The 13,728-nt window shown below is 44.7% G+C and overlaps 1 protein-coding gene across 1 annotated transcript; it reads left to right on the top strand.

Moving 5' to 3' along the window:
- Positions 1-8,492: 8,492 nt before the first annotated feature.
- AGTR2 (angiotensin II receptor type 2) lies at positions 8,493-13,277 on the top strand. The gene is made up of 2 exons (XM_052673194.1): positions 8,493-10,007; positions 11,627-13,277. Exon 2 carries the CDS (start codon positions 11,700-11,702, stop codon positions 12,816-12,818), a length of 1,119 nt encoding a protein of 372 aa, XP_052529154.1. The 5' UTR covers positions 8,493-10,007; positions 11,627-11,699; the 3' UTR covers positions 12,819-13,277.
- The last annotated feature ends 451 nt before the right edge of the window (positions 13,278-13,728 follow it).

Here is a 13,728-nt window from a genome sequence, read left to right as displayed (position 1 = left end):
ATTTCTTGTAGCAGTCATCAAGATTTAATACATTAAGCAGTTGTTTAGGAGTCATTGTACACTTCTGAAAAGTTCTTCTGTCTTTTCTTAACACTGTAAGAGAGATCCAAACCTGTGGATGGGTTTGTTGGAGGGGGCAAGAACTCAGCTCTCTCTTTTATAGGGTGAAAATCATATTTTCCACCTTTGGGAATAATTCTTACTTTGAAACTTCAGTAGTTGTTTGTAGTATCTTTCATGGTAACTCCAGGGTTGATGTGTAGAATTAAACAAAACTTTCTGTGTAGGACAGAAAAAAGCTCTGTGTCATTTATCAAAGAATCACAGAGTAGCTGAGGTTGGAAGGGCCCTTAAGGATCTCCTATGGAGTTCCTCTGCTTGCTGTGGGCTGAGTTGCCCCCCACCAACCCAGGCTGCCCAGGGTCCCAACCAGCCTGGCCTTGGGCACCTCCAGGGATGGGGCACCCACAGCTCCTTCTGCTTTGACTTCTTTTTTTTTGCCCTAGTTTAAGAAGAAAATAGGAAAATCTCTTGTGCTCAGAGAAGAGAACATTCCTTCCCTTTTCAGTTACGGGGATGCCCCTTTGCACCTACAGCTCTTCAGAAAATGTTGGCATGCTGAGTGACTTTGTAACTTTGGCTCAATGAATCAATGTTTAGGGGGCTTGATGCAGCAGAAGCATGGCTTGATGTTCTGCTGGAAGTTCTTTTCCTATTCCTTACCAGTCTTCAGCGTGCTGTGCATGATTTGCTAAGTATATTACTCACTTCTTTGTGGCAGCTCAGAAGGTGGGAATTTAGTTATATTCTTGTTTAGTGTTTATTGAGGTGCTGGTGTAACTGGCAGAAATATTTGCTGCAGGCACCCAGAAGCAACAAGGCTCTCCATAGAGAATATTCACCGATTTATGCTTTTCAATGGCAAAATCTAATTTGGTAGCAACTTAAAAAATGACTGAGGTGGGTTTTGCTTGCTTGGTTTTTTACTTTGCTTGTTTTCTATTACAAATAGACCAAACAGAAGAATGCAAAAGCAAATGGGAGATTTTTCACAATCTATCTAAGTACTTGAAGCTAAGGAAAGTGAGGAATGATGCTGAAACTACTGAACGGACACAGAAACAGTGCAAGCAAAATACAAAGCAAAAATGTATCAATCATTTAATGCTTGGCATAAATCTAATTAGAAATCTAATAAGTGGGAAGATATTGCAGCATATATTGTTTTGTTGTGCAGCCCTGGTTTGTCATTTCACTGGTACTGCTGTAACAGCAGAGATTGCTCTCATTCTGCATTTCTGAGAAGTTTTCTGTTGTCAGTGTCCTGTTTTGTGTGGTTTGAGCAATAAACAAAGGTTTATTTCTCTTATTAGTTCGGGACTATTCCTCTAAGGATAGGGACAGATGTTTCCCACACCTGCTATTACCTCCTTTTATGTGCTTTCAGTAGACATTGGGCAAGTCTTGTGGCAGTTCATAGAATCGTTTGAGTTGGAAGGGACCCTTAAAGGTCATCTAGTCCAACTCCCCTGTACTGAACAAGGATATCTACAGTTGTTTCCACAGTGATAGTTGCTGAAAATTTGATTGTTTCTCTGCAATATTATCTAGTTATTCTTACATTTATAAGTCAAATGAGACAAGACAAGGAAGCATCATGGAGAAAAAGCCAAGTGCTATGAACAACAATTTTTCTTAGAGCTGGCTGAGCTGCCACCAGCCCACAGGGCAGATGGCTGGAGTGAGAGGCTCCATCTCTCCCCTAATGGTCTTAGGGGGCATTCATAAATGTTTCTGTATCAGCCCGAGGAAGGATGTGCCTTTGACTTTGTGCTGCTGAAGCTTGCAAAACTCCCCTGTTCTGGTGTGCCAACGTAGGGCACTGATTTGCCAGTTAAACAAAACTGAGTGGGATGTTTGGAGCAGCTGTTTGGAGCTGGGGATGATGATTGAGGAGCTCAGGGGAAGGTATGGGCAGCAATGAAGCTCTGATCAGATTAGTTTAATCATAGGGGAGGAAGGAGTCTTGTTCAGCCTTGAACTACACTGTAAGTGTAGTAGATCCTTGGCCACGTGGCTACTACCAACCCTGAGACACAGAAGTTCTTTGCAGAAGCTCCTGCAGTGTTTTATTAGCTGAGGCCAGTATTGTGAGGAGCAATGGAGGGCTGAATGTGTTATTTTGGGATGTTTGTGCTCACTCCTTCAACACTGTCCTGTATTCTAACAGCAAAGCAATCCACACACCAGCTGTAGGAAGCTACTGCATGCTCACAAAGACACCAACAGGCAGAGTCTGTTACAGGGACTCCAGATGTGCTGGAACACTTGCAAATTATTTGTATTTCAGCAATCTCACCAGTATGAAATGAACAGAGGAAGTTCTGCCCCAGGAGAGCACACGTGGCTGCAGTCAGTCAACAAACAGGGTGAACAGAGGCTGCATTGGGGCCACACTGCCATCCCCCAGCACAAGCCCCAGCCCTGTGCTTGACAACATTTGGTTTTATTTGCACACAAATGTTACCACTGAATCTCAGTATCAGCATCTCAAATTTAATCATTGCCTGTGAAGGAAAGCATTTATTCCTATATAAAAAGAAGAAAAATAATATTGTTCTATTTTCATAGTAAAAAGTTACCTGTTACGAAAACCATTGTTCACATGAAAATAGTGGGGAAAATGAGTAAATAAGTGGCCTGCACTTTGTAACAGAAATATTGTCAAAGCAAGGCTGTTGAGCTGTCCCATCTCCTTGCAAAATACCATGAGTGGCAAGTGACTACCAGCAGGAAGACCTTACTGGTGGGGGCATGGGACCCAGGAGCCATGCTGATACCAGCTGCCCCACACTTGTCCTTGCTTTCCAGCTCAGGTGGTGCTGTGCAGTCCGTTGGGTCCCCTGGTTGGGGGACACCGAGGGCTGTTGTGTTGTGGCGGCTGGGGAAGGCGCAGTCCAGGCCTTCGAGTGCTCCCCTGAACATGGATGTCCACCGCAAGAACCAAAACATCTTGCAGTCACACTTCCAGGGGTTGTGGGACAGGAACACGTACTTCAGTTTTGGCAGTTCTACAAACAAGCGGAGGGGAAGTGAGCTGAGGTTGTTCTTGCTCAGGTGAAGGAAATGTAGCTTGTTCAGGTAAGAGAAAGCAGAGCCCGAAATAGAGGATATCTGATTATTGTTCAGGTACAAGTTTCTCAAGTTAAGCAGAAGTCTGAAGGTGCAGTCAATATCAGTGATCCTGTTGGCTTCAAGGTGCATAGTCTTGAGCTGGATCAGCCCATCAAAAAGCTGATTAGGCAAATCAGCAATGAAGTTGTGTCCTAAATTTAAGACGCCCAGTCTGAGAAGCTTTGTAAAAGCGCCGTTTTGAATGATCCATATCCGATTCTTCCTGAGATTCAGATCATACAGGGATTCCAGGTCCTTCAGGGAATCTCTGCCAATGGCTTCTATGTGATTGCTTTCCAGGGACAGCCTTGTGAGGCTGGAGAGATTGCTAAAGGCTTGTGGAACATAGCGCATGTTATTGGAGGCTAAGTTGAGTCTTTCTAAAGAGGGCAGGTGTGAAAACAGAAGTGGATGGATTTCAAAGATATTGCAGTGAGACAAATCCAAGCTGATGAGATTTAACAGTCCTCTGAAGGTGTTTGCATGCAGGTAGGTGAGGCGTGAGTTCCTGCTGAGATCCAGCTCCCGCAGCTTGCTGAGAGCATGGAAGGTCCCTGGGGAGAGGAAAGTCAAATTGTTTCCATCCAGCCAGAGGCTGTGGAGGAAAGTCAGGTTTCTGAATGTGTTGGTGGTCAGAATCCGCAGATAATTATTGGAGAGGTTTAGAGAGACTGTGGATGCTGCAATCTCTCCAGGGAGGGCTCTCAATCCAGCTCTGTTACAGTGAATAACCTCCTCCGGTGCACATTTGCACATACTTGGGCATGAATCAGAGATATTCACACTCAGCCCAGCCTTTGCTGCACAGTCAAATATAAATATAACAAGAAAGAACATGATCTGCCACAAGTCAAACACCACATCTAATCACAGATAGTAGAGGAGACAAGAAAAAGAGCATGTACCTTTTGGATACGTGAATTGCAAGCATTGCAGCGACCTTTGGGCTGAGCTTTTAGCACACAGTGAAATTGAATTAGGTAGTTCTGCCTGCTGCAGACCAATGGGGATCAAGTCTTAGGCAGATAAAAGCTGATTAAGTGTTGCTGTGCTGCAAAGAGTATTACTGAGAGGCAGAAAGATTTTTGCAGTTGAGCATCATGCTCTAGCAGTGTGTTTTTTTTCCCACCTCCTGCTCTCTGCAAACAGCAGCTGGTAACAGACTTTCCTCCAGATCTGAGCGACCCTCAACAGCTCCGTGGATGATTGTGGCTCCTCAAAGGGAGAATGTCATGAGCTGAGCAAACCCTGTGCTCACTGCCAGCCAGAAACATGCAGGGCAGTGCCGTGTCCTGATGCTGCATTGCTTCTGAGTAAGCCCTGAGGCCATCCGTGGGTGGGAAATGATTAACCCAGGGGCAAAGCTCAGAGCACCCAAGGGCATGCTGCTCTTCCCTGTGTCTGAAGATGCCACTGAGCAGCCAGAGCTGAGCTTGGGTCCCTAGAATGTCTTTGTATTTCATCCTATATCCAGAGTGCAGAGAAAAAGCTTTTGTTTTCATTTACAAGATTCTGTGATTCCATTCTTGCCATGTAGATATTGCTTTCTGAAAAGGACTGAGTGATTGGACCCACGTGAGGACATTGCAGGGCCCTCCTCAAATTCCCCTGCTCACATCAATCCTCTTGTTGCTTGTGCCCTGGAGGAAGTGTGAGCAATCTGTGAGGTCCCTCACTATTGGAGTGATGAAGTTTTTGAGGTATTTGAAACACCTCGTCCCAGCCCCTTCCATCCAGGTGCTTCTCATAGCTTCTTGGTCTGCCAACTCTTCTTCCTAGTTTACAGATTTGGATTTCCTGTCACTCCCCAGCACTTTCTCCTCTTAAAGCTGTCAAAACATGGTCTGTCTCCACTGTCCAAACAGTGGCTAAAAATATCTGATATGCCCAATGGTGTGAACTGGGCAAATCTGCAAAATGCACTGTTTTCAGTGCAGAAACAGATTAGATTTCCTGTCCTGTTAGATCACAGTGTTCTGTTTTCCTCCTCATTTTTTCAGGCAACAACCCTCCAAAGAATAGTTGCTCCCTGTAAGCTTGGCTAGGACAGCTGTGTTGTGTAACAGAGACCATTTTCCAGCTGTAAATAACATCATTTATTTAGTTAGACAGGCTTTGCCTTGGCCGAATGCTGGTTCTCACCCTGGTAGCAGAGGTGTCATGGCCTTGGCAAGGGGTTTGTCCTGGGAGCACCAGAGAAAGATGGAAAGGTGCTGCTGTCACCTTTGGGGCCACATCAAAGGTTTTAATGGTTGAACCTTTGTGTTTTCTGTTTTCACGGCTCAGTTGGGACTGCAAAGGAGCCAGCTTTCTGCTGGGCTCCATGCCCCCAGCCAGGAATGGTGTATCTTGCCCCTAGCTGGAGCCTTGTAACTCAGGCTGGCGAAGACAGATCACTTGCCCTGACGCCCTTTTAATTTTACGCAGCCTTTTTGGTTGCTGTTCCCTTGGTGTCGCCACATTTTAGCCCTTATTTAAGTCCATCTCAATCTCTCTCTGTGGTTGTCCCACCCCATCTGCTAGAAGAGTTTTCTGGAGTACATCATGCATTTGGCTGTGATGGCTCATCCTTCTGGCACTGATGGAAAGGCTGAACCACTGCAAGTCTTCTGTCGAAATGCACTACACCCACACCATGACCACGAGGGTGTTCTGCCTTTTCTTCACTAATTTGTCTGACATTTGGGATTTTCAGACCAGCACACCCACTTCAGAAATTATTCGTAGCTGATGTCAAGTGCCCTGCCTAATACTGTAGGCTTTAAGGAGCTGTATTTTCTTCACAGAATGGAGAGTAGTTATAAGCAGTCCACAAGCATCTACTTCAGAATTGCCATGTGGGCCTAATGATTTAAAAGAGAAAGGTTTGCTTACTTTAAACTTTCTGGTGAGCAAAGGTGAGATGGATGGAATCACTGAATGAGGGAGATGATGTGATGCTTACAGTGAATGCAGTTCTGAAAAGAGGGAAGATTTTTTTTTTAATGATCTCTGAGTTCTCTGGAGTTCTTAGCTGTTCCTAAAAAAGCACTTTGAGAACATAAAAAGAAACATCCTTTAAATGCTGGGTTATTTACAGATGTATTAATGCTAGTAAAGCAGAGATTAGACACATGGGAGCTCTCTTCTACAGGCTGTTGGCATTGATCTATTGGCTTCAGCAACCAGTCTGGGGGAAGGGAGCAGGTGAAAACTACCTCTGATGAAAAATTGATATTTACAAATGCTGAATATGAGTTCCCAAGGGTTCCCATTGCATTCCAGCTGAGTTGGCCTTCATTCCTGAAATGCTTTGCTTTGCCCATAGCAGCATCAGTGGGAGGTGGGCTCTGTGGCCGTTGGGGACAAGAACTGGTACCTGGTGTTTTATCTCCTCTGACCACAGCTCAAATCTGTGCAGTGCTTGGGCATGGAGCTCAGACTAGGTGTGCTGTGCTGCTCACCCTGAGCTGCCAGGGTGTGAGTGCATGCACTGCTTCTAGTGGCACTGGGTGCAGCGTGATTCCAAAGTCATATTTATGAGCTTGTTTTCTTTACTGCTTTTAGTAACTTGTAAAATGCTTGAGGCCAATTATTTGTACAAGCAATGTCATACTGGATAAGCTCAGTCTTGGCAGTGCTATCGGCTGAACACAAACATTAAATAAAAAAATAAGCCTTGAAAACTTTTTTTCTGCATATTGGATGTGGAAGCAGCATCCCTCTTGCCCCTGAACTGCCTCTGCCATGTGGGCTGCAACTGAATTGCTTCAAAAATTGTTGCCTTCTAGCAAATGAATGGGAACAGAGTTCTCTGATACCACATTCTGATGGATCCTGGAGACGTGGTCCTTATATTCACTCCACTGTGGAACACTAAAGATCCATCACCTCCCTGGGCAGCCTGAGTCAGTGCTAAGCCACAGCACAACACAGCAGGGGCTGCAGCTGCTGTGCGTGAGCAGGACTTGCTGCTTCAGACATCAGTTTTTAATGGGGGACTGCTCACAGCCACATCCTGAAAGGGATGTGAGGGTCCTCCAGAAGTGCACTGGGAAGAGGGGAAGTAGGTACTTCTACCTTACAGTTAATCCCTCAAGTAACTCTTAAACAAACAGAAGTGGGAAGGAAGAATGCATATAAACGTTTATGGAGTGCACACGGAGCCGAGCTGTAGGAGGAACAGTTTTGGTGTGTGTGTGTGTTAAGAAGACTCAGTGTCCAGCACGATGCAGCCACATCACTCCCAAGCTGTGTGATGGCACTGAGTCCCCATTCTCTGCTGCTGCCCTGGGACTGTGGTTTTTTGTGTTTTCTTTTTGTTTTCTTCTTCTTTTTTTGAAGGGGGGGGGGGGCGGGAGGGCAGTCAGGGAATGCTGCTATAAATCAGTACTGAAGTTCTGACCCACACAAGGCGACCTGTCTTGGGGAGCGCATTTACAAGAGCCTTTCTCTCTTTCTTTCTCCAAAAGAAACAAACCAAGCCCTTGAATATGCTCTATAGCTAGATCCCATGTTGCCTCGAGAATTTGGCAAGGTTTAGCCTCAGGAGCTGGCTCTGACCGTCTGCTGGAACTGATACATTGATTGCTTGGAATATTCCATCCCTGACAGCAGCACTGTCGTGCTAAAGACCAAGACCCAGGAACTGGACTGTGTTAGTTCACATTTTTGAAGCATGCACAGTTGATCAGAAGTTGCTACTTGAATAGTGGACGTGAGTTTTGTGTGGTTGCTTTTTGTATGCTTGCTTTTGAACACATCTAATGACTTCTTTAGGTGTATAGACTTGAGAGTAGAAAGGAAAGCCTGGGTTTGCTCAGAAATAGCAAGAGAAAGAGACAAGTGACATGGTAATAGAAGAGGCAGAAGTTTTGCATGTGACTAAATGGAGCTTTGGAGCAGGACTTGGGATCAGATAGGGGATCACATGCATTGAGAAATGACAGGGGGAGAAGAAGAGCAGGATTTGGCAAAGGGCTGCCCAAAGCAGGACTCCCACTGCAATGACTGCATCAGGTCCAGCTCTTTTCTACCAAGACGTGTGGACCCAGGATACAGTTTTAATGTGTTTTTGTGATAATGATAGAACAGGAAAGACTGCCAGTATCTGTGAGGATCAGAAGTATATCTGGAAGGGAAAATGTTAGATTTAAATCTAAACAATCTGAGGTTGTTATCTTTGCAAAATAAACATTCTCATGCTTTTGTCTTTTTTCCATGCTTACAAAGTACACTGTGGATGATAGATGAAGGACAGAGGAAGATCTTTCAGCAGCCGTTTGCATGCAAAAGAATTAGCAGCAACAGCTCCTAGCTGAGAGCGTCCTGTCACAAATGGTTGGTAAAATATTTAAAGGATTTGGGTAAAAGTGAGTGCTGACAGCTCTTGTCACTCTTAGAGCCTGTAGTCCTCCAGACCTGTGGCAGGGTGTGTGAGAGGAGGGTTGGCTGCATTTCATTTGCTCTGCAGCAGGGCGTGCATCTGTTGCATTTGTACATCCTATGTGCTCCAGCTGATGTGGTTTGTGGATGTTTGGTTTGAAAGAAGGATGGAGTTCGTAGAACATGTGTTTAATGCCCCTTGAGAAAGCTACTGTCTCCCAGCACTGGTTGTGATATGTTGGAACTGAATGCAAATTTTTTGTCTTAAAGCTTATTAGTTAAGTCTTGACTTTTTTAGCCCCTGAGCTATTATGGGTATTATCATTTGCAAGGGCAATCATTGGGGCACTGCATGGGGGGCATTCTGTGGCTGCTTTCACCTGGCAAGTGCAGCCTGTCTGCAGAGCACAACGCCCATCTACCCCAGTATGTACCCCAGTAGATGGGCTGCTGCTGCAGAGATCACATTCAGAGTACAAAATGTTTAAGGCTAACGGATGATTCCTCTGCCTCAGTTTTTATTCTCCTGCAGTCCTCTGGGACGAGGCAGGAACTTTTAGAGGGAGCCTGGGGTCAGGCAGAGAATGAGAGGTGAGGAGGAAGCAGATGGAAGAACTCAACTTTGCGTGGATGGGAAGTAAATATGACTTCACAGTCTTGCAGATCTGCTAATTTTGATCATGCATTCCCTCACTGCAGCCTCAGATCCAAACTTTTCTCTGCCACGTGGAATTTTCCTGCTGCCCTCTTCCTTCTGAGCAGTTTGTGCATCATTTCAAGGACTTGGGCAGCATCTTTCTCATGCCGCTAATTGGGAGACAGGCTCAGCACCCTTACACAAGAAATGCTGGTGTGAATGCTGTGATGTTCCTCTGCTTTCTGCCTCTGGATGTTCACATTGCAGTCAGTTCTGCCAGCACTAACAGCCTATTCATCTCTCAAGTGTGACAGCAAGTACTGGGACTCCATACAGTGTGTGGGAATCCCCTTGCCTGCAGAAAAGCACCAATCCTTGCACTCAGGCTCACATGTGTTTCATCTTCCATGGGGGGTGGAGGTGGGGCAGAAGGGAGCTGTGTCTGGGTGTATTCTCCTGACCCAAATGCTGCTGGAGAAACCCGCAGTGGTACTTATGTGGATTTCCTTTTTCTTGCTTGCTTTTTTTTCTTTCTTTTTTTCTTTTTTCTTTTTTTTTTTTTTTTGGTCTTGTTCCTCTCTCCTGATTTACTGCATTTGCTCACGTGGCTTTGGAAAGGGGGGTTTTCTGAAAGGCGTTTTGCTTCCAAAAGGAAAAGGAGCTGGCAAGCATTCATATTTTACTTCTCAAGTTATGTAGGGTAAAGTCTCCCAGTGGGAAAAGGGGAGATATAAGAGAGCAGAGAGCTGGTGGTGATACTTGCCAGAAGGAAAACGACAAAGAGGAGTGTGTAACTCTGGAGCTACATCCAGACCAAAGTGAAGTTTCAGAGGTATGTTTTCTGTCTGTTGTTGGGAGATTATTTTTGCTGATTTTATACGATTTGTGATAAAATGCCTCGTTGTGTGTAAAAAGGAGGAATGGCTGTATTTTAGAAACAGTTTCTAAGCTATGAGTTGTTTGTGTGCAGGGAAGCAGGCATCTTCACCAACGAAACGTTACCATTAATGTAGCTCAGCCCAGGTATGGTGTGGTCCCTGTTTTAAATCAGAGATATCAGGTTGTTTTTTCTTACTAGATCTGAGATTTAAGCTTCTGGCAGTTGATGTGAAGGGCTCAGGACGTCAGAGATAAGAGGCGACAGACCCTGCCCTGCATCTTGCTCTGTTTAAGACTTGTTTGATTTTCCAGCATGGGTTTGTGATCCCATACCTGCAGCACGCTGCAGAAATATACCTTAACATTTTCCCATTGAATTGTCATTACTGTGAGACAACACAATTAAAATTCAGTTTTGTCAGTGCATTCAGTGGAGTGAATCGCATATTTTGCATTGAGCAAATGATGAAGGGTTGTATACTAAATTGTTAATACTGAGAATACTTTTGAAGTGATCAGCTATCCTCTTTTAAATGAGACATCATTACTCAATTCTGTTGTCTTTACTTGGTCAAAATTTCTGCTGCTTTAAGGGCCCTTTGAGAATTCTTAAATGCCTGACTGGTTCCATAAGGACTTAATTAAAAAGGAATTGTCTTTTCATTAAGTAAAATGATATCTTTGAGTATGATTTCTTTATTAACTAAAATGTCTTTAAGTTTGAAAAATGCCCTGCTTGAAGTGCAGGAGCAAAGGCTGATCTGTCAAGAGAATCTCCTATTTCAGATGCTTGATAGCTATATTTTTCTTCACCGAAAACAAGTCCTAATCTTTCTAACTGAAGGGTAAATAATGCTATTAAATCCATGCCTGCGTGGACCACATATTTGAGTGTACTGCTTGAATCTGCATGGAATATATTTCTTTTACCCTTCTAATTAAAAGTTTTTGCGGAAGCAAGAGATGTGGATTTCCTTTGATGAAGACTCTAACAGTAAGTGATGTTCTTCTGCAAAGACCCCTCAGTGTCCTTGTATCCAGCCCTGTGAATTAAAAAAAAAAAGCTTGCTTTTTAATAGCCCTACTAAAAGGCTGCTTTCATGCCTATGAAATCCCAGTTGATCTTCAGGTGTGAACGACTTGATCCCCGCTGGCAAGGGCTGCCTTTCTACATTATTTTAACTGTTCAGAGCGCTGGAAATAGAATGAAATCCAAGAAAACGATTGCAAGGAGCTTCAGTACTGCCTTTTGTCTCAGAAGTTCCTGCAGTATCTGTAGTTCCTGAGTCAATCATCTTTCTGCTCCGCTGGCCACAGAAAGCACCATCTGTAGCAGCAGATAAAACCCAGCTGCTCGCTTTTCTGCCCAGCTAATTAAAAAGTGCCATGACCTCTCCAGTGCTAATTGCATCCTATTAGTGGGATTGAGGAAAGGAGTCCAGCAGGGTTGCCTGATATTTCAGCTCCCAGCTTCCCGACATCATTTTAAATGATTTCATTTTATTATGACTGTGATTCCAGAACTGAGATGGCTGCAGAGCGTATGTCTCACACTCGTTTTCTGATCTGCAGGTGAGCGATGTGACAGCAAAGTGCTGATAGCACATGCATTTCCTACAGAACCTCCCTTTCTGCCAGAACCAACATGCAGAGCAACTACTCCATGCTCATCACCACCAGGGAAACTCTCCAGATCTTCTATACAGCGCAGGCAAACTCATCGGCTGCGTTGCACTCACCGCCTCCCTGCCCACTGACCTCTTCCAATTACCAGTTTTCATTAATTCCAGCATTCTTCTCTGTGGTTTTTGCTCTGGGTTTGGTTGGCAATAGCGTGGTGGTTGTGGTGCTCTGTCATCACAGCAGCCCCAAAACAGTTGCTAATATCTACATTTTTAACTTGGCTATGGCGGATCTGCTGTGTCTCGCCACCCTTCCCTTCTGGGCTGCCTATTATGCGCAGGGGTACAACTGGATCTTTGGATCTCTCATGTGCAAAATCTCCAGTTCTGTCCTCTGTCTGAACATGTTTGCAAGCATATTTTTCATTACGTGCATGAGCGTGGACCGGTACCATGCGATTGTCCATCCTATTCGCTCCCAAAGAAGGACTCCACATCAGGCGTATTTTATCGCTTTGGTTGTGTGGAGCCTTGCCTGTTTGTCCTCCCTCCCAACTTTTTATTTCCGTGACACACACTACATTAAAAGCATGGAGGTGAAAGCATGCATTATGGCATTTCCTCATGAGAGTTACGCAGAGTGGTCTGTGGGAACAGCCTTCCTGAAAAATGCACTCGGCTTCTTCATCCCCTTGACGGTGATCACCACGTGCTACGTCTGCATCAGGAGGCACTTGATAAAAGCACAGGAGTTTGGCAAAAACAAGCAGAAGAGGGACAGAGTCCTAAAGCTGGTGGCTGCTGTTGTTGTGGCCTTCTTAATTTGCTGGCTCCCATTCCACATTTTGACGTTTTTGGATGCCCTGGCTCATATGAACGTCATTGACAACTGTGATGTGACAGGAATCATCGACACAGCACTGCCATTTGGCATCTGCATGGCTTTTGCCAACAGCTGCATCAACCCTTTGGTGTACTGCTTCATTGGGAACCAGTTCCAGGAGAAGCTCCATCGCTTGTTTAAGCGGCGAGTTTACCAGTTCAACAGCCAACGAGAGAGCTCTTCTTTGAGGAAAGGGAGCTGCCTCCGAGACACTGAGACAGCAGTGGGCAGGGAGAGGGAGCCCAAGTCCTTGCTGTAGGCATTGTGACATGGGGCTGTGTCAGTACAGCTTCTGCTGTACTCCTCCCTCCTGTTCCTTTCATTTTGTGATCATTCAGTCAGCACCTATTTGAAGGAGAGTCTTTATCTCATCCACGAGGATCTGTTCTTCCTTCTTTTCCACAATGAGCACTCAAGTTTTACGGAGAGGGAAGATTCTGGCTAGGAACTCAATTGATGGCATTTTAAGTACCAGCTTATACGTGACTGAGATCAAGCAAGTGCCTTAATGTAACACAGAATAAATACCAAAGGAACCTGGCACTGTAGCTACAACTGCATAGATATTGAGCATCACATCCTGGCTAAACTGATTTTCTAAAAGAGATTCTCAGTTGAGAATGTGTAAATAAAGCAGTGATGATCCTTTTGTACCTGTATATAGGAAAATACTAGACTTTTATTATATACATATGTATAGTTTTGAAAGTGTGTTGTTAATGTACTGCTCCTGCCCAGTATCTTGAGAGCACATGGAGACGTGGATCTACAAATTGTGCCAGAGGCAGGAGAGCATTCTTAGGGGAAAGTACTACCACATGCATGTTTTTATGACTTTCTCATAGCAGGTTGCAGGTTTACAAGACAGACGGTCCTTAGTTCTGCTCCACTGTGATTGTTTCTGATGGTAACAGGCTGGGAACTGAGCAAGCCAAGTCCCAGTGCTACGTGCTTAAGTCCCACACACTGCCCAGCAGATTCAGGGAAAGGACTTTCTGATTGGACTTTTGCATTTCAAATGTCACTACTGTAATTTTTAGGTACTGTAAGCAAAAAGACTGTGATTCTGTCTTGATACCCATAAACAAAACCATGGTGGGACTTCCAAGTCTTACCCTCACCTCATTGCATGCATTTGTAAATAAGAGAAAGGGGAAAAAAGAAAGTAT

The sequence above is a fragment of the Tympanuchus pallidicinctus genome, unplaced genomic scaffold (assembly GCF_026119805.1).
Source record: "Tympanuchus pallidicinctus isolate F22 unplaced genomic scaffold, pur_lepc_1.0 scaffold13, whole genome shotgun sequence".
Taxonomy (NCBI): domain Eukaryota; kingdom Metazoa; phylum Chordata; class Aves; order Galliformes; family Phasianidae; genus Tympanuchus; species Tympanuchus pallidicinctus.
Note: the sequence above shows the minus strand (reverse complement) of the source record. Positions and strands in the feature narration are given on the sequence as shown.

Coding starts and splice junctions, on each gene's coding strand:
- AGTR2 (XM_052673194.1), top strand. CDS start 11,700: ATGCAGAGCAACTACTCCATGCTCATCACCACCAGGGAAACTCTCCAG.